This window comes from Primulina huaijiensis, unplaced genomic scaffold, assembly GCF_012295235.1.
Source record: "Primulina huaijiensis isolate GDHJ02 unplaced genomic scaffold, ASM1229523v2 scaffold5913, whole genome shotgun sequence".
NCBI classification, from domain to species: domain Eukaryota; kingdom Viridiplantae; phylum Streptophyta; class Magnoliopsida; order Lamiales; family Gesneriaceae; genus Primulina; species Primulina huaijiensis.
In genome coordinates this window covers 643,292-666,994 of record NW_027360836.1, presented here as the reverse complement: position 1 = coordinate 666,994, position 23,703 = coordinate 643,292, and the positions used below count along the sequence as shown (strand labels likewise).

The 23,703-nt window shown below is 34.2% G+C and overlaps 5 protein-coding genes across 6 annotated transcripts; 2 read left to right on the top strand and 3 right to left on the bottom strand.

Annotated features, from left to right (window-relative positions):
• Nucleotides 1-16: 16 nt before the first annotated feature.
• On the top strand, nucleotides 17-3,447 carry LOC140970427 (protein TILLER ANGLE CONTROL 1-like). 2 transcript variants are annotated; one of them, XM_073432187.1, is made up of 5 exons: nucleotides 17-489; nucleotides 617-647; nucleotides 738-1,432; nucleotides 1,639-1,756; nucleotides 3,188-3,447. In XM_073432187.1, the coding sequence occupies exons 1-5, from the start codon at nucleotides 484-486 to the stop codon at nucleotides 3,226-3,228; spliced, it is 891 nt and encodes a 296-aa protein (XP_073288288.1). In that variant the 5' UTR covers nucleotides 17-483; the 3' UTR covers nucleotides 3,229-3,447. The 2 variants fall into 2 exon arrangements, with proteins under 2 accessions (XP_073288288.1, XP_073288289.1); XM_073432188.1 differs by having other exon boundaries at nucleotides 19-489; nucleotides 3,195-3,441.
• A 4,148-nt stretch (nucleotides 3,448-7,595) lies between these two features.
• LOC140970374 (cytochrome P450 78A3-like) lies at nucleotides 7,596-9,958 on the bottom strand. The gene is made up of 2 exons (XM_073432050.1): nucleotides 8,970-9,958; nucleotides 7,596-8,270 (listed from the first exon to the last, which is right to left on the bottom strand). The coding sequence occupies exons 1-2, from the start codon at nucleotides 9,939-9,941 to the stop codon at nucleotides 7,668-7,670; spliced, it is 1,575 nt and encodes a 524-aa protein (XP_073288151.1). The 5' UTR covers nucleotides 9,942-9,958; the 3' UTR covers nucleotides 7,596-7,667.
• A 5,776-nt stretch (nucleotides 9,959-15,734) lies between these two features.
• Nucleotides 15,735-18,293, top strand: LOC140970455 (ubiquitin-ribosomal protein eL40 fusion protein). The gene is made up of 5 exons (XM_073432217.1): nucleotides 15,735-15,960; nucleotides 16,045-16,131; nucleotides 16,226-16,328; nucleotides 17,887-17,953; nucleotides 18,064-18,293. Exons 1-5 carry the CDS (start codon nucleotides 15,858-15,860, stop codon nucleotides 18,088-18,090), a joined length of 387 nt encoding a protein of 128 aa, XP_073288318.1. The 5' UTR covers nucleotides 15,735-15,857; the 3' UTR covers nucleotides 18,091-18,293.
• Nucleotides 18,294-18,380: 87 nt separating this feature from the next.
• On the bottom strand, nucleotides 18,381-19,937 carry LOC140970454 (uncharacterized membrane protein At1g16860-like). The gene is made up of 4 exons (XM_073432216.1): nucleotides 19,538-19,937; nucleotides 19,197-19,331; nucleotides 18,895-19,106; nucleotides 18,381-18,745 (listed from the first exon to the last, which is right to left on the bottom strand). Exons 1-4 carry the CDS (start codon nucleotides 19,856-19,858, stop codon nucleotides 18,556-18,558), a joined length of 858 nt encoding a protein of 285 aa, XP_073288317.1. The 5' UTR covers nucleotides 19,859-19,937; the 3' UTR covers nucleotides 18,381-18,555.
• A 1,609-nt stretch (nucleotides 19,938-21,546) lies between these two features.
• Nucleotides 21,547-22,447, bottom strand: LOC140970440 (homeobox-leucine zipper protein ATHB-7-like). The gene is made up of 2 exons (XM_073432205.1): nucleotides 22,103-22,447; nucleotides 21,547-22,006 (listed from the first exon to the last, which is right to left on the bottom strand). The coding sequence occupies exons 1-2, from the start codon at nucleotides 22,400-22,402 to the stop codon at nucleotides 21,662-21,664; spliced, it is 645 nt and encodes a 214-aa protein (XP_073288306.1). The 5' UTR covers nucleotides 22,403-22,447; the 3' UTR covers nucleotides 21,547-21,661.
• Nucleotides 22,448-23,703: the final 1,256 nt, after the last annotated feature.

Genomic DNA, 23,703 nt, shown 5'->3' with positions numbered 1-23,703 from the left:
ATTCTGAATATTTTATTTGCGTGGGTCCCTCCACTTGCCTAACACTGTCTACAAACCTCTGACTGACATTGTTAATCAGTTGAATGGCTTATGTTTGTTTCAGTGGTCGTTCGATCGCTCCACTCCCGTCATCATCGGTGTAATAATCCTATATAATGATTTGGTTGTAATTTGGTACAAAAATATTTCTGATTCAAAAGCAAAGCTAGCAAGCAAGTGACCCAGTTTTAAGGATGGTACATGCATAACATGAGGGTATGTTTGTGAAGTCTCACTATTTAGGATCCATCGAAGGCCACACGTAGAGAAGCCAACAAGAGTCTCCAAAACAACACTATCCTAGCGGGCCATCTATTTGTGAAACGTGGCAGCCATTTGTACGCCCGCTCCATCTCTGCGACTCCACTTGCCACTTAATATGTTTCGCCACCACCTTCACCATAGCTTCAATTTCATTCAGTTACCCAAAATCTCCGGAGAAAAATGAAGGCAAGTAGTACTTCTTCTTAGTTCTTTTATCAGACAATATCTCCATCGTACAAGTTAATTTTATCCTACTTCATATGCTTGCATTTTTTCTTTCTAATTTCTTTTTTTAAAATTTATATATATGTAGATCTTCAACTGGGTTCACCGCAAGCTCAAAGGTAATGTACCCTGTTTAATTTATTTGCTCTCTTGGATCTATTGATGCATGATGATTTAAAAAAGATTTTTTTCATGTGGAAAACCGACAGATGGATCGGCAGCTCAAAATGCAAAGAGTACTAATGCTATTTCTGATGAAAGTGGTGATGCTAATCAGTTTCTGGTCGATAACAATGCGTTTGTTGATTCCGTGTTTGGTTGCTGGAAAGGAGGGATTTTAACTATAGGGACTTTTGGATACGATCCATTGACTAAATATGCTGCTGAAGTTGATGAACAAGATTATGATCGTGATCTTGAGTTTCACGTTGATGATCAAGGCCATGAATCCGAAGAACTCGAATGGGCTGAAAATGATGAAAGCATCACAGATTCCGAGGAGGAAGAAGTAGACGACGAAGACGAAGAAGAAGAAGAAGAGGCGAATCCATTAATGTACGCAGTTTATGCACACGATTACGAAGCGTTGCTCCAGCAGTATGATCCCGCGGCAGATTACATTAAGACGAATGGAAACAAAGATTTCGATCACGTGATGATGGTGATGGAGGAGCATGAGAGGGATGTGGACGCGGACAAGAAGAAGGACAGGATCACACTTGCAGACCTGCTCTCCGCTGATCATTGGGATGATGATGAGTTGCAGAAAAAGCAGAAATTACACGAATTAATGGAAGAGAAAGCAAGCTCAAAGAAACAGAGCCATGGCCGCCTCGCCTTTGCTAAGAAACTGCTGCTTGCTAGAGACTCCAAGGATGCTCGCCCTATCCACAAATTGCACCGAGTAATTCGCAAATTAGCCACGAAATTGATTAAAAACTCGTCATTAAATGCATGATTAAATATACTATATTAAGAATAAAAACACAATCAAATATATTATATTTTATGGTAGTTGACGTTTATAATTTATCGGCTTAATTTGGTTGTTTCAATAAAATGAGTTTGGATTATACAATATTAATGGTGTTTAATTTCATTTGTAATTAGTTGATGAGGAAAATGTTGAAGAGAAAGATCCATCCGGTTAACAAGGAAGTAAACGAGAGCAACATGGAGTACATCCCCAAGGTTAATGAATCAGTCCCACTCCTTCCAATTACTCAAGGTGCGACTTTCTATATAATTTATTCTTTATGGTTTTATCATTAATTTCAACGTAGTTAGTTAAGTCACTTGGCAAATCGAGTAATTTGACTCTGGATTTTGATGTTTAGCATATATATGTTCTCTAATATACTATTAAATTTATATACATCAAGTATTTTCGTCTATAATATTCTAACAACGTAAAATCAAACCAACACCTCTTCACTATTGAGAAAAGTTTATACCAGTGTTTTCAAACAGTCCCGAAAGTTTAAAATAATTATATTTAAGATATTAAGAATTTAAAATATATTATTTACTATATTATATTATTATTTTATATAATACAACGGTTTTCTGGTCCGATTGTCGGTTATTTCGATTGAACCATTTTTAAAATAAACAGATTCGATCAATGATCCGGTTATGAAAACATTGATTCAAACTACTATACCACTAAAGACGTTTCGGTCGAAGTAGATGTTATTCCATTATATTAATTTTATACGTTGTCATAGGTAGGTTTGCCTCTTATTTCCGGAGCATCACACATCTTAGCTCTTTAATTCCTTTCCAATCCAAATTGGACTTAGGTTCGAAACTAGTCTTGTCACGCCCCGAGACCGGGCCCGCGGCTGCGTGACTGCACAATGGGCTCCTATAGCAATTACTTCGTATTCGTCATCGCTTTTACGAAAATGATTAACCCAAGTTGCTATAGAAGTCCATTGTAAGCCATTATAAACTCATTTTAAATATTTGATTTTTTCGATGTGGGACAAGGGTATCACAAGTCTATGTACGTCTTAGCTCTTTAATACCTTTCCAATCCAAATTGGGCTTCAATTCCCTCCATCGTCAAATCTAATTTGTTTCCTACCAGATTATTTACGATCTAATAAATTGAATCAAAAATGGAATTTAATAATTAAATAAATCCCGAAAAAATTGGATCTAGCCATTGGGTCCCGCGGAATAACAAGCATAAAGGACATGATTCCAAATAGAAATTAACAAGGCCACTGCTAAAATAATTCTTACTCGTGTTAGAAATAATGATCAAGAAAAGTCGAAGCCAATTTATAAACAAACATGTGGCTTATACTCGAAGAAAGATATAGAAATGTTCGTTTCCATGGATTAAAATGTATAAATAAGTAATATATAGATTCAAGATTTGATATATTTTTTCATTGTAAATAATAAAATTATATATAATCTAAATCCAATTACAACCTTATGTTCTTTCGTGACAATGAATCGGCCACAACTCGAAAAGTTTGTAAAAAAGAAAAAGTTGAGGTGGTGTTATCTCTCACAATGCTGATCACTGTTCCATAATGAATACCATTTTTTTTGGTATAAAGAAGATGGACAATGGCTGGGCACAGCTCATGTGCTTCACGTTTTCTTTTGTATGTCCCTACTATCGAATCAATCAGACNTATAGGTTGCAGCTGCCAATGGAGCTTGAGTAACATATGTACGTGAGGATCCGAAGTTCTCCATCTGTGTGTGCTATTTTTGTGAAAGGGATTGTAATATTGTGGTTAAATCATTAGTGTGTTCTACTCGTTAAACACTGCAGCTTAAATATTTCCTTGGCGTGACCGTACTGCAATGGATTTGGTTTTTTTTTTTTTTTTTATTTTTTATTCCCAGTGTTTTGCTATATGTGATGTTAATTTTTAAAATTTTTCTAAGTGTTAGTAATGTCAAGTTAGAGTGACATCCACCTGAAGTTGATATCAAACCTCTCCCCATTTTATCTAAGTTTTATACCCAGCTGTAATGTAATTATAATTATAATTCATGTAAAAAATTGTTGATAGTGTGATCAGTAAAAAAAACAATTAAATAATTAAAAGAGATAAGTATTACATAGATTAAATATTAGTTTTGATATGTTGTTCATCCACCATGCATGTCTATCTCCGAGTCCAACGTGACACTCATATATTGTATAAGTTTAATCACATCATATACTTGAGTGACAACTCATTGGTGGACGGACAAGTACTTATCAAAACTAGTTTAAAGATATTGTAATTTTACTAAAAATTAAGCTTGTAAGCACTTTTTTCTCAAACTGATTCACAAACAATTATTCTATCGTAAATCTATTTTCGACTCGTAGTTATCAACGGATTAGTGTTAATATAAACATGCTTAGTGGCGCAATGAGCATTACTTGAGCGCAGTTTTAAATTTAGCCTCCAAACCCATGAAGGGGACTGAAACCGGCATAAAATAGTTGTATAAGATAATTATATAGAACATGAACTTATCCAAATATGCATAATAAAACGGGATAATGTAGTCAACATTGTGTGTGTGTGTGTGTACGTTTCGATGTCCCAACTGGAGTCCAGGGTTCGAAGACAAAGCACCGGGGAGAGGTGGGAAGTCTCTTTCCATGTCTTTCCCTATATATGTGTGTGTGTGTGTCATATATGAAAATATTAAATATATATTCCACTGGTATATATTGTTTTTAATAGCTCCGTAGCTCTTTCCATGCTTCTTTTCAGTTGGGATGCATATATAATTAATCTGCATACTTTTTAAAACAGTTTCATGATGTATACTCTTCCTAAGTCGCAGGATTATAATTTTATTAAGGATCCGTAAAACTTAAAACTTTTTCAAGAAATATATATATATGTATGAAAATGGGTCAAAAACCCAATTTGACTTTAGCAAAACCTCAATTCAATCTCTTTTCTTTCAACTATCTCAAATCAGTCCTTTATGCTTCAAGAAATTTGCTTCAAACATAAATATTTTCAAAAAATGTCTAAACTACCCTTGATTATAGTTTATTAAGAAATTATTATATTGGACCATTAAAGTGATATCATAGTGAGTTGATATAGTAGGAAATTATCATAGGATATGGATGAAACCTAATTCCTATCATAAGGAAGTCAAAGCATGTTATGAATTTAAGGCTCTTGCTCAGTTTATACTACATCATCCAACTTCCCAGAGATTTCAACACTATCTAAGTGGACCAAAGAAGTTGTTCACGAAACATAAACAAACAATGATTATTTGTCCAAGGCAAATATTTTGAAAATATTATTTTTTTAGTATAACATCAGAAGTAGCCGGAAAAAGCTCACACGAAGCCTTTCATTTCATTGAGCTAAGGAGACTAGCCGTAAATATTTTCAAGTTCATGAAGGATAAGCCAGAAAATAAAACAGGTACCTCTCGTTTCATCACTGATATGAATATGGCCGGGCATAGCGTGCAAATGATTGGAAGGAGGTTTAAGGAAGCATTGCATAGACTCATGAGCAATCGAGAAGAGCTTGAAAGCAAGGTTCCAAGCCTCGAAGAATTCGTGATGCATGGAAATGAGCTTAAGGGCCATTGGATCGTTGTCAAAGTGTTAAATAAAGAGGAAGACATAAACCTCTGCGACCGAGCGATGAAATTCGAGCGCCACATTTACTGTACAAGATGGTGAATTCAAGAACAATCTGCGCCCAAGCGGTAACATCTTACCGCCCGAGTGCACCCAGTCCAAAGCACCCCGCGCCCGAGCGGTACAATCTCGCGCCCGAGCGCGCCCACTTGCGGAATATTTTATCTTTACCTTGTTTATAATCAAAGTTTATTAGGTAACTAGATTTTAATACCTTTTAGATTTGTAAACAATATATACACTAATTTTGTTCATCGTAAACAATTATCATTGAGTTTATACAACATATTTGAGTTTTCTCTCAACATTTTCAAGGCTTTTTGCTTTGTTCATCAAAATCAAATTTATCAAGGATTTGTTCTTTGTGGCGTTTGTCAATTGATTTCATACGGATTGTCAAAGACAAGTTCTTTAAAGGTTCGTTTGATTTTTCAATTGTTTCAGTCGTGAATATTTGTTGCTAAGTTCATAGCTTAGAGGTGACAATATCACAAAATCATACTTGTTTCAAAAGATCGGGACAACACGGATTCCTTGTTCGTCATTGAATTGAGGGCGTGATTCCAATTCATCGTGTTTGCTTTTCTTGCGTACGAGGATTCATATCAATCACTCAATGAAGATGGCATACTTGACGAGCATGTGGATTATGGGTCTGTCTCACGGAGATAGATAATGTCAAGTGTTTTTTAAGTTTTATCAAAATTATATGAATGAATCTTTTCTGTTTAATAATATGACAAGAAAAACTACAAGTTTTGCGGAACACATATTTGTAATCAAGGTTTATTTCATCTCATGTGTTATTTTCAAAATTAAACGTATTTATTGTACACTATGAGATAAGAAATGATATAGTGTTGCGCTAATTGCTATTGAAGGGATTTACTTCATGAACTATCTATTGCGACTGTATGGTTAAGATGTGAAGAGCATTATTTAAAACCCTATAGATACGACCCGATAACACTCCAGTCGAAGAGGTAAAATATTTAATTTATTATACGGACGTATGATGAACCATAAAAAATCTATGGTATATAGGCTTAAAACTTTGCGTAGCAAGCTTTCGGACAGACTCGATAGATATAGCAATGTCACTAAAAAAAAATAGAAAACATGGGTAATATGAGAATATGACTGAATAGGGTAAATTTTCTTTAAAAAAAAATAACTAAATTAGGATACTGAAAAGAAGAAAAGACTAAATTGAGAATTACCTAAACATTTAAAACTTTGGAATTAGCCTGAAAATGGCTAAAGTTCGATGTGAACTACTCAAACAAAAAAAAGTGAAAATATTTTTACTTTTACTCATTTTCATTTTCTGTATTTTCATCAATAATAAATCTCATCAATAATATCATGATCAATATGCACTTAATTCAAATTTATATCATTTTTTAAAAAATATTTTATTATAATATTATGCATTAATTAAGTATCCTAAATTTTGAAATAATTAAAAATTATATATATAATTGAATACTATTATCAAATAAAAGTCTACATATATAATTTCAGAAACAGAATAGAATAGAAATCATCTTCTCATATATAATATCAAACATATTATATTTCCCAAAAACATTTCTTAAATATTTTTCCATAAAAGAGTTTTCAAACGGTTAAAACTAAAACAAAACGTCGCTCGAAGATTCATTTCTTGTCCTTTAATTATCTATTAGCATCGTCAGAAAAAAATAGGTCTGGATACAGAGAACTATTTCATTAAGAATTTTTTTTTTAATTTTAATAATTTTAGCATCCTGCGCCGTTTTTAATTTAGTCAAAACTCCTCACAGTTCCACGAATTCTTAAATACAAGTTTAGTCAATTTAATAATTCAATTTTTTTTAATAAAAAAAAACTACCAGCCCTCCAAACCCACATACACAAATGTTCAATAAAAAATTCTTTTATTATTAATAATTATTTTGATAGTGTTTTTTTGAAGAATAACAATAACGTACTTTCGCCATCTCCTGTGAAATTTTCTGGCTCCTTCCTGTCTGGAAATTATTATTAATAAATGAAAAATCCGTGGAGTGAAGAGACAAGGAAAGGGCATAATCAGATGAATGCGTTTAAGACTTTCAATTAGTGGTGACGCACACCTACACTACCTGCTCATTTTATTAACCTTCTACATATTTTTTGTTTTATTAAAATGCATGCGATTTGTTTAACGTATCTGCAATTAAATTATATAATTTTCTTTTATTAAAAAAAACATTAATTCTCGGGTCAAATTTTCACTATTCATTTGTTCAAAAATATGTAAGCTGGACCCCCACATAGGGTAAAACCACGAAAGAAACACACGTACATATGTCTTCGACGTTCACCAATATTTCTATTATTTTAAGAGTAAATTCCGTGTGGTTATGTCTTTTTCTAGCTACAATTAATTGACGGNGACATCAACTACTTTTTATGTTATTCATAAACTTACATAATTCTGCTACTTATACAGATCAGGATCCAGCTGCTATATTCAGCATCTGAGGTTGACTCTCATCTCCAGTGGGTTAACCATTTCACAAGACAGCCTCAACACCTCCGACAAATCTACTCCTGGACCACAGGGCACAAGCTCCAATTCATGCAAGAGCTTAGCCACCCAGAAATTCACCGTAGTCATGCCAAGTGTTTTACCCGGGCACGACCTCCGACCAGACCCAAATGGTGCTAGCCTCAGATCCGATCCCATCACCGAGAACGATTCCCCCTCCATAAATCTCTCGGGCTTAAAACTCAAGGGATCGTCCCACACTTGTGGGTCCCTCGTAATGGCCCACATATTTACAATCGCTGTGGTTCCCGCAGGCACGTGATAGCCATCCACCGCGGAGTCCCTTATGGACAAACGGGACCAAGAAAGAAGTGGGCCCGGTGGATGAAGCCTCAACACTTCCTTGATCACCGCCGTTAAGTACACAAGCTCTGTCAAGTCCGACTCCGTTACCGTGCGCGACCTGCCCACAACCTTGTCCAACTCCTCATGAACCTTTGATTGCACATCAGGGTGCAACACCAATCTTGCTAATATCCATTCTATCAAGACTGCAACAGTATCAGTCCCCCTAAATATCATTTCCTACATCAAGTAATTTTAAGGGGAAAAAAATTATAAATAGCAGAGATAATTAATTGCTCTATGCTATATTTTTTAATAGCAAAGTAACCAACTGTTTGTAGATAGAATCTAGTCATTGATTTGCTCTGGCGAATAAAGATAACCAAAAAAAAAAACTAGACAAAAGCAGAAATTTTTTCTCGAACCTTGACAAAGTTACTAATTAAGCAAGTGCCTTTTTTGAAAATAGTGTGGCTGGTCAAGTAAACTATTTATTTAGTGAACGTACTAAATTTGTTTAACTGCTCGTAGGTTTACTTTTCGAGCATATGAAACAAAGCAACGGTTGCTTTCAAGCCGAAATAGGAAGATATATATGCTGGTGAAGATGTTTCATTTGCGGCTAATAAGATATATTCTTATCATGATAACTAACCCCAAAAAGGACATTTTTTTATGGCCCGTGAAAAAATAAATCAGGATATACGAAAATGACTAATGTATATAGTACCGTAAAATAACAGAGTAGTAGACTACTAACGATCTACTGTAGTAAGTTTAGTTATGATTATATAATAAAACCATTCAAACTCAAAAATTAGTAATTTTTCAAATACTTATGTGATAAAATAAAGTAAAAATTTTCATTCTGTCTTATAATTTAAATAAATATAGTTGATGAAGTGCAGCCAAATTAAAATTAAATAAAGCTCATGGTACCCAAAGAACGGCGATCATGTCTGCCTCCGACAATCTATCAGTCCCCTCGAGAGAAAGCAAAACATCTACGAGATCACGGTTACGCGTGCTAGTTTCTGCCTTGTGCTCAGCCACAATCCGGCCCACGAACTTGCTCACCCGTGGCACCAGCCTGGAGCACCTCAACCGGATTTTTTGCACGTCGAAATCCGTCAAGAAGGAGAGATGATCAGCCCAGTTCACTTTTCCTAGTAAATCGTATCCTTCATCGACCAAAAACCTCAATTCCTCCGTCTCCGAGTTGACTGAATCGAGTCCGTACCTCCATCCAAATACAGAGCACATCATGTTGTTAAGCGAAGCGAGTTTCAGCACATTCTTGACGCGAAAACCGTCTTTGTTTGAAGCAAATACAGATACCATCTCGTTTGATATCTCCAGACGTTGATGCTCAGATGCTTTGATTTGTTTGGGGGAGAAGAGATGGGTCGAAGCTATTTTCCTCAGGGTCTGCCAATAAACGCCATAAGGCGCGAAGCCGATAGAGCGGCTGAACATCAAGTTATATGCCGTTGCATTCACCGGACGATCGGCGAACGTTGTGCTGTTCAAAATTTCTTTTGCGACCTCATGATTGCAGGTGACTATCGCCCGCGTGTCGCCGAGGCTGAAAGCCATGAGACGTTTTCCTCCACAAGCTTCAGCTGCAGCAGCTATTTTATGGTGGGCTAGACCTGTCATCATATTCATGCTGCCTATAACAGGAAACCCTTTTGGACCAGGAATAGACCGAGATTTTGATGATGTGGGGTTCCTCCATTTGTATTTTGCCCATGCGGGGCCTCCGGGGTGAGCCCAAATAACCAGGTTAAGGATGAGGCATGAAAGAAGGAAGAGAAATGCGATGATCACGACGGTGGAAGGGGTGAGGGATTCGCATTTTGAAGCCGCGAAAGCGAAAAACCAGAGGCTTTCGACATCTGTTTTCATCATTATGTATTTATTATATATTCAGCAAATTGGGTTTAATGGCTTGAAATAGGCTATGCATATCCTGGTTTATATAGGGAACGAGATTTAGAAATTACTTTGTGCGAGTATATTCCGAATTAAATTTGGAAAACAATTATTTTTCATATTTAATTTCCATTTTTTGTAATTACAAAAACACCGGCAACTGAAAATTGCACTTCAATTTTTAATTATATATGCAGTGGAAGTTAAACAACTAATTACACATGTTGAGTCAATCAGGTAATTAATTATATTAGAGCATTAAACAGACTAACCCTGGCAAATAGGGGGAATTGGGAAATGCAACAATGGTTAAAAAGTTAGTTAACTAGTGTACGGGTTTATATTAAAAGAGTGATTAAATTAAAGAACGACCTAATGACAATAAATTGCGTGCTGGTTGGAGTGATTAAATTAATGGTACTGATGTTAATTACATTGTGTGTGGTCCGAATAATTGAGTAGGTTTCTTGTGAGACGGTCTCACGAATCTTTATCTGTGAGACGGGTCAACCCTAACGATATTTACAATAAAAATTAATACTCTTAGCATAAAAAGTAATACTTTTTCATGGATGACCAGAATAAGATATCTGTCTCACAAAATACGACCCATGAGATCTTCTCACACATGATTTTGTCGGAATAATTAACCATGATTCGTTGTGGTCAAACTAAATCCGTGAGGTCACTTGGATTTTTCACTAGGCACTCGTCCTAGTGGCTGAAATGGCATCCATGTTCGACCCAATTGAATTTTAGCAAGTTTAGTTCCTCGAAATTCTTCTCCGGCCAGAAAGTTGAAAAAGGAATACCAAAATTTAATTGATCCACTAGCTTGATCACTAGATCTTTCTAAACTTAATTGGTATTCATTCATATTGATAAAAAAATTTTGTAAGCAAGCGAGGTTGAGGAAGCTACCTACCAATTTATTTCAATATCATGGATATGATGAACTGCAATAATACCAAAAAAAAAAAAAAAAGATTTGGGAGAGAAGAGGGTTATTTTATTAAAATTGAGTGTCGAATCCAAGACATCGTCTTAATTCTAGGATCTTGGTTGGTTTATAATTTTATACCGTAATTTTTATGATATGGCATTTCACAGTTTTTCTTGATTTAGGAATATATATGAAACCCATATCTATGACTGGAATAAGTTCTTAATTAAAGACAATGCCCCCAACAGTATCTTTAAATTCGTATGCTATAGAATGATGATCCAATCAAGCATAGGATTGATTTTGAAAGTAGTGCGGGGAAAAAGCTTGAATCGAGTAATATAGAAATTTCTTTCGAATAGGTCTCTTTCTACTTAAATAAAAATGGTAAAGTATAAAGCATCCAATCCATTTGAGCCATCATATATATATATATATGTGCATTATGCATACACAGAAAGTGTTTGAGATAGCTTTTAGGATGCATTTCTTGGCTTCTAGTTGGCTAGAAGTGCTTTGAGATATTTATTAATATTAATTTCTGCTTTAACTTCTATGATTTTTTTACCAAAATCTAGAAACAAGTTTGATATGTTTTATTTGCTTCTTTTTTTTGTTAATAGTTTAAAATTACAATTTGACATTTGTATCCTTAAATAATTTATCATATTCTATATTTTCTATCGATTTTTATAAATATTTTTGGAGATTTTTAATATGTTAAATTTTATTTATACATATGAGTTTTTGAGAGTTTCAAATGAAATTTATAAAATTTCAATCATACTTTATTGCAGATATTAATTTTAAAAATATATATAATACATTTCTATATAATTTTAGAACTTTAGTTTGTAATAAATTTAGAATTATATTTCCAAACACTTCCAGCTTCCTACTTTTGTTTCTCACCCACTTCAAAATAATCTTTAGAAAATAAGCAAAAGTTCTTCCATACAGTCTTCTAATCCTGATTATAATGAATAAGGGAGAAATTTCCTGATTATAAATTCGATCTTACTTAATTTTGGATTGATTTAAGTTCAATACATTTCATAAAAAAAAATCTGAATCAAATAAATAATAAGCACTCTCTATGTATCCAATAAAATGTTTACATATGCTTACATCTTTGCCACAGCTTGTTATCCAATTGCATCTGTCATTTAGAATCACTCCTTATTATCGATCGAACTAGATCTATCAATCTTTGATGCCTTGATTGGTCTTCGATGGGGAAATAATCAATCTACAAGAAATCTTTCAAATATTCTCATCTTTGGCAATTTAAAGGAATACATGGTCCAATAAAAATAAAGTTAAGTGATGATGTATTCAGATATTCGAGCACGTTTTCGAATGTAATTATTACACATATATAATTGATCTTTTCAACACTTACTGTGAGCATTTATGTGAACACCGCATATATATATCTATACTATTATATTAAGTATGAGGACATGATAATAACTACCTAGAAAGGACACCAACTTTTTTTTTTCAATTTTACTCTTATATGATATTAATATTACACTTTTGTTTTTTGTTTTTTTTTTTTTTTAATTTCAACACACATTTTTATTTTTATTTCAACAATTCAAATATCAATTTAGTCCCTCCATAATTTGTCAAATTTCACTTTAGTCAATCGATAATAATAAAAAATATTGTACACACACGCATCGCGTGTGCATAGTAACTAGTATTATTATTAAATTTGAGACACCTAGAGTAACTAACGTTGGTGTCATGATCTGTTTTTAATAAAACAAAAAATACCAATTTTCAAATTACAAAACATTCTATTTTTTGTTTAATAAATATGTCATTAAACCCATTTTAGTAAATTTGCATATTAATTATCTATCTTCCATATCCTAATGAAATACATTTTTTATCTTTTTATATATTTTGAACTTTTAAATTAAATTATGATGTCACTCATGACAGAAAAAATGTTTTTATAGTTTAAAATTTTAATATAATCTCTCGAATTCACCAAAAAAGTATTTAACCAATTTTTTTTAATATGCATGCATTCATCNTATATATGTCTGTGTGTGTAATAATTCTGCAATGATTTGAAATGTTGGAGTCTTAACTTAATTATGGTGACAAATTAAATCCATGTGATGGGAAACTTTTTAGCTTGTCGATTTGATAAAAAACAATGACGACTAGTCATAGACAGATTTTCTGAATCATGCATGCATTCTTGCTCGTACTCGTAATGTATCCCATTAATTATAACTTTGGTTTTTGGTTAAATGAATTGATCTATACCGAACGAATTATTCATACTTAGCTAAAACGACATACATGTCCTATCAAATGATCTTCGATACATTATGAACTCTTGTACTTGTTACATGTATCTTTCCGTTGTCAATGATCAATATTTAATGGGATATATAATTGAAATACATGCATATACTATTTTGAAATTTTGGTAGATTTTATTTGTCAGTTGTTATATATACATAGTTTAAAATCTTTTTCCTTAATCAACGATATATATGGATAAAGGCTCGAAGCTAGAACTTTCTACGCGTGCATGTGGACGTCTACTTACATATAAAGAAAATAATGCTGAGGATGTCATGTTTTTTGGTCTATTTTGTACATAAGTTCCATGCACCCAGTGGCGGAGCCACATGCATGCATACATGGGCTTTAGCTGGGGTGGTCTAATTTTTTTTTTAAAAAATTTAAATGTATATTTTGAATAATTTTAAAATAATATGATATTAACCCANATATTAGACCAGCTGTCGCCTAACCCACTCGTTTTTTTTATCTTTTCTTTCTTTATTTTTTTTAGAGATGAAAAAAAAAGGAGAAGAGAAAGGAGATCAAATCGAAGGATGATTGGATTTGATGCCATAATCTAAAAAAGTTCTCTTTATGGCTGATTTCTTGGGTGGGTGGAGAGGGTGTCAAGATTCTTGGCTCGAATTTTTCCTTCTCGAAATTTGAATCTTTTAATTGAACATTGTGGTGAAGAATAGATTCGAGTTCTCTTCCGTGGTCCTTTGAACTTATGAACTCCTTTTTTTTTTTCTGCTTTTAAATATTAATATAATATAATATTTGGGGACGTTATAGATTAATGCTAGATATGAAAGATAGATTATTGGTCTTATTATTCTTGGACTAAAATAGCTTCGTTTTTATACTTTATTATCATTCTTTAATTTGACTTAAATAGTTGTAAATTAAGAAGATTATATACGAGAGCGTAAGGATTATTTATAAACCAAGCAATTATCTTACATTAAACTCATAAATTTAAATTTTAAAAATGACATAACGGATGAAACTATTTATAAATTATGTGCCAATGAAATAGATTTTTGTGTAAATTTTTTCCGGTGATGAGATTTTGTGTGAGAATATTAAAAAATTACTAACCGTACGGGAATTTTTAAATGTAGAATTTTGTTGAGAATTAATTAAAATAACTATTCCAATAGCCATTTTTTTGTTTTGTTTTTTACATTAGGGTTTATATATATTAAATGGAGTGGTCTCATGTGAGACCGTCTCACGAATCTTAATCTGTGAGACGGGTCAACCCTACCCATATTCACAATAAAAAGTAATACTCTTAACATAAAAGTAATAATTTTTCATGTATGACCCAAATAAAATATTCGTCTCACAAATACGACCCGTGAGACCGTCTCACACAAGTTTTTGCCATATTAAATTTAGGATTTTAGATAGACCAGATATGATATGATGATTTGAAAAGATATGTCAATATTAATTAACATAGTACATGAATGATTATTTCTTAAATAAAACGAAGTCAAGTTTATATGTTTGGATAAAAAAAATAGGAAAAAACATGTACATTTTATGTTTTAAAGCTGAGGGTTCCTCGAGAATCACTTTTAATATCAATGTCACTGTTTTTTTTTTTTTTCCACTTTTGATTCTTTATGTTGTCGAATTTTAGTTTTATAAGTGCTTTATATTTATTTTATTGAAAAATTTAATCATTTTTACGATGTAGATTTGATGTGACGCTGACGTATATAGTGTCATATCAGCAATTCTGAAAAAAAATGATATTTCTTGAATGAAAAAAAGTATATGAAAGCATGGATTTTGTTTAATTTAGCTAACGTAATTTGCAGATTATTTTGATTTATTTATAATTCATTTTAATAATTTTTTGTAAGATTAATTTATATTTAATTTACCACTTCAGTAAAACAGCACGAATCTTAATTATATACTAGTAAAAGATGTACACAAAAACTCTTGTGTGACGGTATCACAGATCAATTTCGTGGACCGAATCTCTTATTTGAGTCATCCATGAAAAATTATTACTTTTATGCTAAGAGTATTACTTTTTATTGTGAATATCGGTAGGATTGACTCATCTCACAGATAAAAATTCGTGAGACTGTCTCACAAGAGATTTACTCAAAGATTTACACGCGTTGTATGTTTTATTATTGTTTTTAATTTGACCAAATAATATTAAACAATTAATACGAAATTATTTTTAATTTAGAAGAGTTGCTCTATTTTAAAGAAAAGTTTTGTTTAGATTTTTTTCTATGTAAAATATGGAGTGACCTGAGGAGGTTTTAGTAGGGTAAGAATGGTAATTATAAAATTAAATAATAATGTATATATAATATTCAATTCAATCATATATTTATTTTATTTTTAAAATAATATTTTAATTTATAATTAACTAATAATTTGTAATATTTGCGATGTGGCATATAATATTCTCATTAAAGGAAAGCCCAAACAAGTAAGCGAAGCCTCTTGTTATAAAGCCCACTAACAAATTCAAGTTATTTTGGCAGACCAATAATCAAAACCCTAATTCTTAGCCCGCGTATATAAATGATAAATCTCGTAATTGATACGCTTCCATCGATCAAATTCCATTCAGCGGCGGCGGTTACTCAGCTGAAAGAATGCAGATCTTCGTCAAGACCCTAACCGGGAAGACTATAACGCTCGAAGTTGAATCCAGTGACACCATCGATAATGTGAAGGCTAAAATTCAGGACAAGGAAGGTATTGATCACTCTTTCTTTCAATCACCTATGTACCCAAGGCTTTTTTTTTTATGATTTGATATTGATTGCCGATCCTTTATAGGAATTCCTCCGGATCAGCAGAGGTTGATTTTTGCTGGAAAGCAGCTAGAAGATGGCCGCACACTTGCTGATTACAATATTCAGAAAGGTGGTTAGCTTTGTCTGTCAATTGATTCTGTTGGACTTTATACTTTCTATATTAAACGATTCGTTGCTGGATTGAAAATTTTCGTTTTGGTCAGAATCGACATTGCATTTGGTTTTGAGGCTCCGTGGCGGGATCATCGAACCGTCGTTGATGGCTTTGGCGAGGAAATACAATCAGGACAAGATGATTTGCCGCAAGTAAGATTGTGAATGTGTTCTTTATTTTCTTCATGTACTCTTGTTTAAAGCTAACATTTTTGAGATAATATGTGCTCAAATATGGATAAAATCATAGCAAATGCGATGGATATTTTGTGATGTAAGGTACTCCTGTTGAGTATTGATATTGAATTAATTGATTAATTTGTATGAAGCGTTAATTTTATCATCTTCTGTTACTTGCCTTCTTGGGTAGATAATGAATTGTGATTCAGTATTCGGAAATAGGAAGGACATTTACTCAGTTTAGAACTTCATTGTTGTGTCTTAGGTGACATATTATTGAACAATATTTCTTTATAAAATTATTTAGGGTGAGTGTGCCCTGAAAAGCTAGGTAGGTGCAGTTTTAATTATGAGAATTTTTTGGGGTCTGTGGTTGATATGGTGAATTCTCTCATCTGCCTGTGGTATTTTAGTAGTCACTGATTTTGTGTTTTCTCTCTTTACATTTATATTTGTTGGATATTGTTATTATTATCGTTACATGAACATTTGTTCTCTTTATATAACCTTCTATCAGTTTTGTGCTACTCTGCAAAACATTTTAAGATGTCAACCCTTTAAAGTCTGGAATCTGCTCCCCCCATCTAAGGATTTCTCTAGGCTACAGTTCATTTCAAAATTGTCACTAACTTTAGGTGCTTTTAGAAGAAAAAATGTATTTGCAGTGCTGACATTATATAAGCCATAAAAAACCAAATTAAGCTCATTTGGAAGAATTTTAATAATTTTTTCTTGAATTGGAGCTCAGATCATTGTTATTAGTCTCATTAGGCGCATGTGTATTGTAGAACCTACTAGTGAGACATAAGCGAAAGCATGTGCCTTGTTGCGTGAAGGATTACCAAGGGATACGACTCTAGATGAAGAAAATTTTGTAACACGTCATTCAACTAGAATCTTACAAGCCATAAAACTATGCTAACCTAAACATATATATAATTTATAATTGAAAATGGCATAGTATTGGCTCAAACTCCACTTTATCTCTATCAACCCTCATTTAAGTCGAATACTAAAGAACTTAAATAATTTTATTTATGCCTAAACACCCATAATACCGAACTCGGTCAGCTGATTCTATCTTTCTGAGAGGGTATTAAACCCTGACCCACTTGTTCAGTATGTTTATCCTACATACCTCAATTCCATAATCAAGCAAAGGCTATGCACTCACCTAAAGTTTCCATAATTGTGAAAAAAGTTCTGGAACAGATGCCCAGTAAAAACTTACTCTACAAATCGTAAATGTTCAGAAATTCATTTTTAATTTTTTAGTTGACGTTGTACATAAATTGACAAGTTATATGCAGTGAAACCATGTGTTCCAGTCAGTTCTCTGTCTAGAAGTAGGATTAAAATTTCATCATTTTTTGTAGAATCATAAAATTGGCATGAACTTCTTCAAATTAGGATTAGTCAATGTGGGCTTTTAAGTATTTGATGCCTTGATGTGAATGAGCGTAGTGCGGACATATCAATTTTCAGTATGTCTTGAACTTTAACTGGAGATTCATGTGATTTTTTGTTTCAGATGTTATGCTCGTTTGCACCCTCGTGCTGTTAATTGCAGAAAAAAGAAATGTGGACATAGCAACCAGGCAAGTTCGGATGCATTGATTCCATAATTATTACTTTTTTATTAATTAGATAGATATCCATTGAATCGGTAGAATATTCTGCTTGATAAAGATTTCATTTTACTACGCAGTTGAGGCCAAAGAAGAAGATCAAGTAGACATGCTTATGCATTTGGTTTCGTGAGGAGATGGCATGTGAATTTTCATGTCGCTGTTGTCTTGCTACAAGGAATTATATTAATTTTGAACTGTTTGTGTTGCACCTGCATGGACCAATAGTTGTTTCTTTATTATCGGGAAATTTTAGACACATGTATCCATAATACAATCACTGATTAATTATGTTTATTTTCCCAAGCTCGTCTGTGGTGTTGCCCAAAAATTGCTAAAAATATGAAGAGTTTTTTAGCTTAATTAATCTGTGCATAAATTGTTTTTCGATTTATTCTTCTTTGGAAGAAACTAAAGGCTTGAAACTTGCAAGTTGCGATGCAATAATTGACGACAAAAATGAGGTTGGGCATTAGCTAGTTCTTCGAGAAAATAGAACAGGTTTCTATAGAGCTACACAGGAGAGAGCTTATAAATGGTCAGGTAGGCAAACTTGATTTCCTGTCTGACTGTCATTTACTCCCTTGACAACATACTGTTTTGGAGATTCCGATTATGAGACCTTCCATGTCCATGGGAAGATGCAGTTTTTGCCACAGACATCCCGTGGAGAGTATTTCCTGTGGGTGAACAATCTTCGGAACACGATTATTTATACTGAGTATTCCCATCACGTTCACCGTGCTGCCTTCTTTCACGTATCTATCAAATGCAAGTAAAATTGTAGTCAGACGCCAATCCATTATCCCATTGATGGAAAACCTTTCAAGATCTAGGTTCTGGATATATTCATTAGTATATGTACGTGTTGTTTAGTAGAGAAAAAACCAAGCCGACAATCGAAGCTTTACCCTTCTTCCAGGCGCAGCAAACGGGCTTCACCTGATAAATTTCTCTCGCTTAGCCACTTTCTAAAGCTGGAGGACAGATCTCTGCATTTTGGGGTTGTTTGAATTAGTGTACTCTCACAGATCAAAGGAATAAGTTTAGAATCAGGGCCAGCTTTCACAAGAGCTCTGATGCCAGACTTTAGGTCAGTTATGTAGAAATCAGTTGAGAGCCTCTGCCAGAAATGGGCAAATATGAAATCATAAATTGCATTTTTTGGATATGAGAACAGAAGCAAATCGCAGGAGTTGGTGAAGAAAAATACCTCTGAATAAGCTAGTCTCCATGGGAATACCAATCCCGCGACATGGGAGCACTCGTACAACACGGCAGATGTGTAGGCGCATTGAGTAACCTTTTCATATGAAGATTCTAAGCAAACAGTCCCGCAGGAGACCACCTGTTTTCAGATACAGTGCAATTCACATATGAGAGTAGAAATTAACTTTAGCCTCAAAATCCTTCTTAAAAAAGGATTGCTTTAAACTAAAACCAATTCATAGCCGCCTCAAATACACATAAAAATGCATTCTTGCATCCCACCATACGAACCCGCAATCAGAAAACAATGCAGTTTTTCATAAAATTCCACATTTTATTTCATACCCCTGTAACCTTGACGAGCTGGCCATGAGTGGCGGTGGCGAGATCGGAATCTGGGAAAGAATGGAGGAAACGTGACACGGCGCCGTTTCGGGAATTCCAGAGCAGGAAAGCGGCGACGAGAGTTGAGATGCAGAGGAGGAGCATGAAGAAGACGGCATTGTGAATAACTATGAGGATGAATGTAGAGACGCAAAGTCCCACCAAAAATAAAGTTACAAGCAGGCAAATTATCACCGGAGAAATGAGGCTGCGGCAATGGCTGTGGCGGTGGTGGGGGAGCCTATGGATTATGGGGGAAGCTGCGTTCATGTGGTCTTTCATTTCAGTGTGATCCCCACATATTTCGTTCCCTTTCCTGCCGGTGGCTGATTAGGGTTGATACTGAAAGGGGACCAAAACAAAAATACAAAAGTTCTGTCCTGACTCCTAATAAAACTTTTATGTTACTTTTGTCGTATTATTATTTTAAAGCAAATTATCATTTTATATATTTTCATTTTTTTAGATGACTAAATGTAAATTAAAAAAAATACTTTTACCAGTGTTTTAAAAAGCCTGCTTAAGCACGTTTAAGCTTGAAGCTCGACAAAAATGTCCCGTTTCGGAGAGAAGTGGAAAAAACGGTTTGACTGAATTAAACGTAATTAAGACGTTTAATTAAGCGTATTTAAGCAAAATTAATCACATATGTTATTTTTAAATTTTTTTATTTTGAAGGTATGTATTTTATTTTTAAATAATAAATTAAGTTTATAATTTAGATGTTTATTTTTAAATTTTAATTATGATTAAGCGTGTCTGACAATGATTTGACAAATATTTAGGAATTTTTAATGTGATCTAGTTGCAAAAACAAATAAATACTGTAATTTTGAGATTTTTATGTTTTTATAAATATGAGAATTAATGCATCATACTCAAATTTATCATATTTATGTATTATTTTATCTATTTATTGGTTTGAGATAATTACAATTACACTAAAGATAAAAAAACGTTTTTTCACACTTAAGCATGTGTTAATCTCGCTTAAGCTTGAAAAGTTTTGAGCTCGACATCCGCGCTTCGGAGCGCTTCACGCTTTTTAGAACCTTGACTTTTACATAAGCTGCTTACATACATGAATGTAAATTAAGTTAACTACGTATACATTTTTTGTTATTTCGAGAGTATTTTTTTTTAAAATTCCACTTTCTTACAATATAATTTATGAATCTGTATTTTCATTAAAATCAAAACCTTTAATTTTGGAAGTATGATTGGACTTATAATGTATTATCAGTATGATTGGACTTATAATGTATTACACATAATTTTGTTCTATCCCTGATTCATCATTCACGCAGGCAGGATATCCATTTAGCAGCACTAGGATGACATAGCCTTCAAAGCAATAAGAGGGGTATTCAAGAACGCAAGAGTAACCCTTGATATACCGAGAAATCGACCAAATGCATAGATTGAGAAATGTTGAAATATGCAAAGATTGGGAGATTTTTGCAACAACTGTGTTACCGAAACTCGGAGTCACAAATAACTCTTCAACCAACACTTTACATGAGCGTTGTTTTCAAATATCTCCAACACTTCACGACAACACAACAATACGCTTTGGTTTGAACTCTTTATTAACTCTCCAATTTAATTTCTTGCGAAAGTTCGCTGCTCTCTTTCAACTAAAAAAATCATACGCATCCAGCAGCAATTATCTCTTATTTATAGATTTCATTTGCCTTAGATTTTATTCATCGTGTAGAGTCTTACGCAAATTTAGAAACAAAAACTTTATTAGGAAATAAACTCTATTGAACAATAATATAATATCTAGATATCTTATCATAGATGTCAATATTCTAACATATCTTATTATAGATATCAATCCTCTAGGAAATCTTATTACTGACAAAATTCGATATATTAATTTCACAATATTAAAAACTAATTAAAGAATATTTATTTCATTAGTTATCTTCCCTTCGTAACTAGCTATCAAACTTGTCAATTGCCAGTGAAAGATAACACCTTGCCACATTATTATATATAAACACGAAGTAACAAAATCTGCTTATTATTCTAATTCACAATCATCTCCCATATATGTAACTTGATTTAGTCAAATCAAGATCAGAACCACCATTGATCAGTATTTTTAGTAACCTGATTCATCATATGATCATCAGTCTCAAGACTGCCCAAATCTTCAAGTGGTGATGTAGGGGAAACATCCAGCACCTCAGCCATTGCAGAATTCAGAAACTGATAATCTTTCACTTCGTCAAACCCCAATGGACCAACCTTTTCCACGCTGCTGCTATGATCATCGTCTGATACAATTCCCTGCATATATTTACTTGGAGTATTATTCGCCAGAAAATCGATGCTGGTGTTCCTCGGTGCCGTTTCTTGAATTTGAGACTGACATAAATTCTCTTCGAACTTTCCCATCGTCTCATTCTTCAGCTTCTGCAGCTGTTCAAGAAGGTTATAAATCGAAAATTAGACATGGGATACCACCGTTACCGTACGTCTGATTGGATTTCAAAAATAGAACGTGGAGTATAGTACCTGGAAAAGTAAGGACTGCTTCTCTTTCTTTAAAGCCTCAAACAGGGAAGATAAATTTTTGTAATCAGCTAATAAGAGGCCATAATCTTTCTCGATGGTCTTCGATTTCCATCGTGCTCTCTTGTTTTGAAACCATATCGCGATCTGTCGTGGCTGCAGTCCTAATTGTTTAGCCAGTTTCATCTTGTTTCCTGGCTCCAGTTTGGTCTCTGACTCAAACACCTCTTCTAGACTTCGTATTTGCTCATCACTGAACCTTGTCTCCTTCTGCTTCTCATTAGATACGTCACAGTTGAACATATTTTTCACGCAGAATTTGTAAAAATCTTTAGTTCGTGGGATTTAGTTAGCCACATATATCCTTCAAAAATGGAAATATATCCATAACTTTTTTCTTAGAAATATTAATTTCATCTCGATGGGCAAATACTGGACGTATTTAAGGAATAGAAATATATAATATAAAAATAAAAAGGATTGGAAGGGAAGATTTGCATAATGCATTGCGACATCGACTAATGGAAACACATGTCTCTTGGTTAATGTAAAGTCAAAGCATTGTCTCGCTTTCTGTCTTTATAATAATATATATATATATATATATATATATGATACTCACGGGAAATTTCGGGTCCGATTCCAACGAGCGTCACTAGTTCAGACGTGGGCTTTAAGATCACCCTAAGCCTGAAATCAAGAATAAGACCGTTAGAAGGGGGCCAGGAGGGTGTCCTGGCGTAGCCCCTCCGACGCTCAAGTCAGAGACTGAGGATATATGAGGAGAGCAGCTAAGGGTGTTGCTGAAAACAATATAGTGAATAATTCAACTGGACGCTCAAACCTGGTATTTATAGGAGAATACCTGGGCTGCTCATGGGCCCTTCACCTGTGGGCTCTATAGATGGGCCGGGAGTTTGGGCCTGATCTTGATGGGTTCATCCCTGGGGTATCACCAGTCTCCTCCTCCCGAGTCGAACTGAATCGTAGGTTCAAAGTTCGATTAATTGTGCTGTTCTCGGGTTACCGGGTGCAAGTTGTGCATTTTCTTCCCGCCATCTGTCAGTCTCCAAAAATTTGGAAACAAATCAAGTTGCGATTCTGCAGCTCTCTCCCGCCTATGCTCAACGCACTTGCTTCATCACCCTGCCCACGCCTCGCCCGAGCGTGCACCTCCCTTGCTCGGCCGCCCGTGCGTCCTACGCCCTCGCCTGCCAGCCGAAAGTATCGAAGCCTCGCCCTCGCCCCCACCCGAGACTGGTGATACCCCAGGGATGAACCCATCAAGATCAGGCCCAAACTCCCGGCCCATCTATAGAGCCCACAGGTGAAGGGCCCATGAGCAGCCCAGGTATTCTCCTATAAATACCAGGTTTGAGCGTCCAGTTGAATTATTTACTATATTATTTTCAGCAACACCCTTAGCTGCTCTCCTCATATATCCTCAGTCTCTGACTTGAGCGTCGGAGGGGCTACGCCAGGACACCCTCCTGGCCCCCTTCTAACGGTCTTATTCTTGATTTCAGGCTTAGGGTGATCTTAAAGCCCACGTCTGAACTAGTGACGCTCGTTGGAATCGGACCCGAAATTTCCCGTGAGTATCA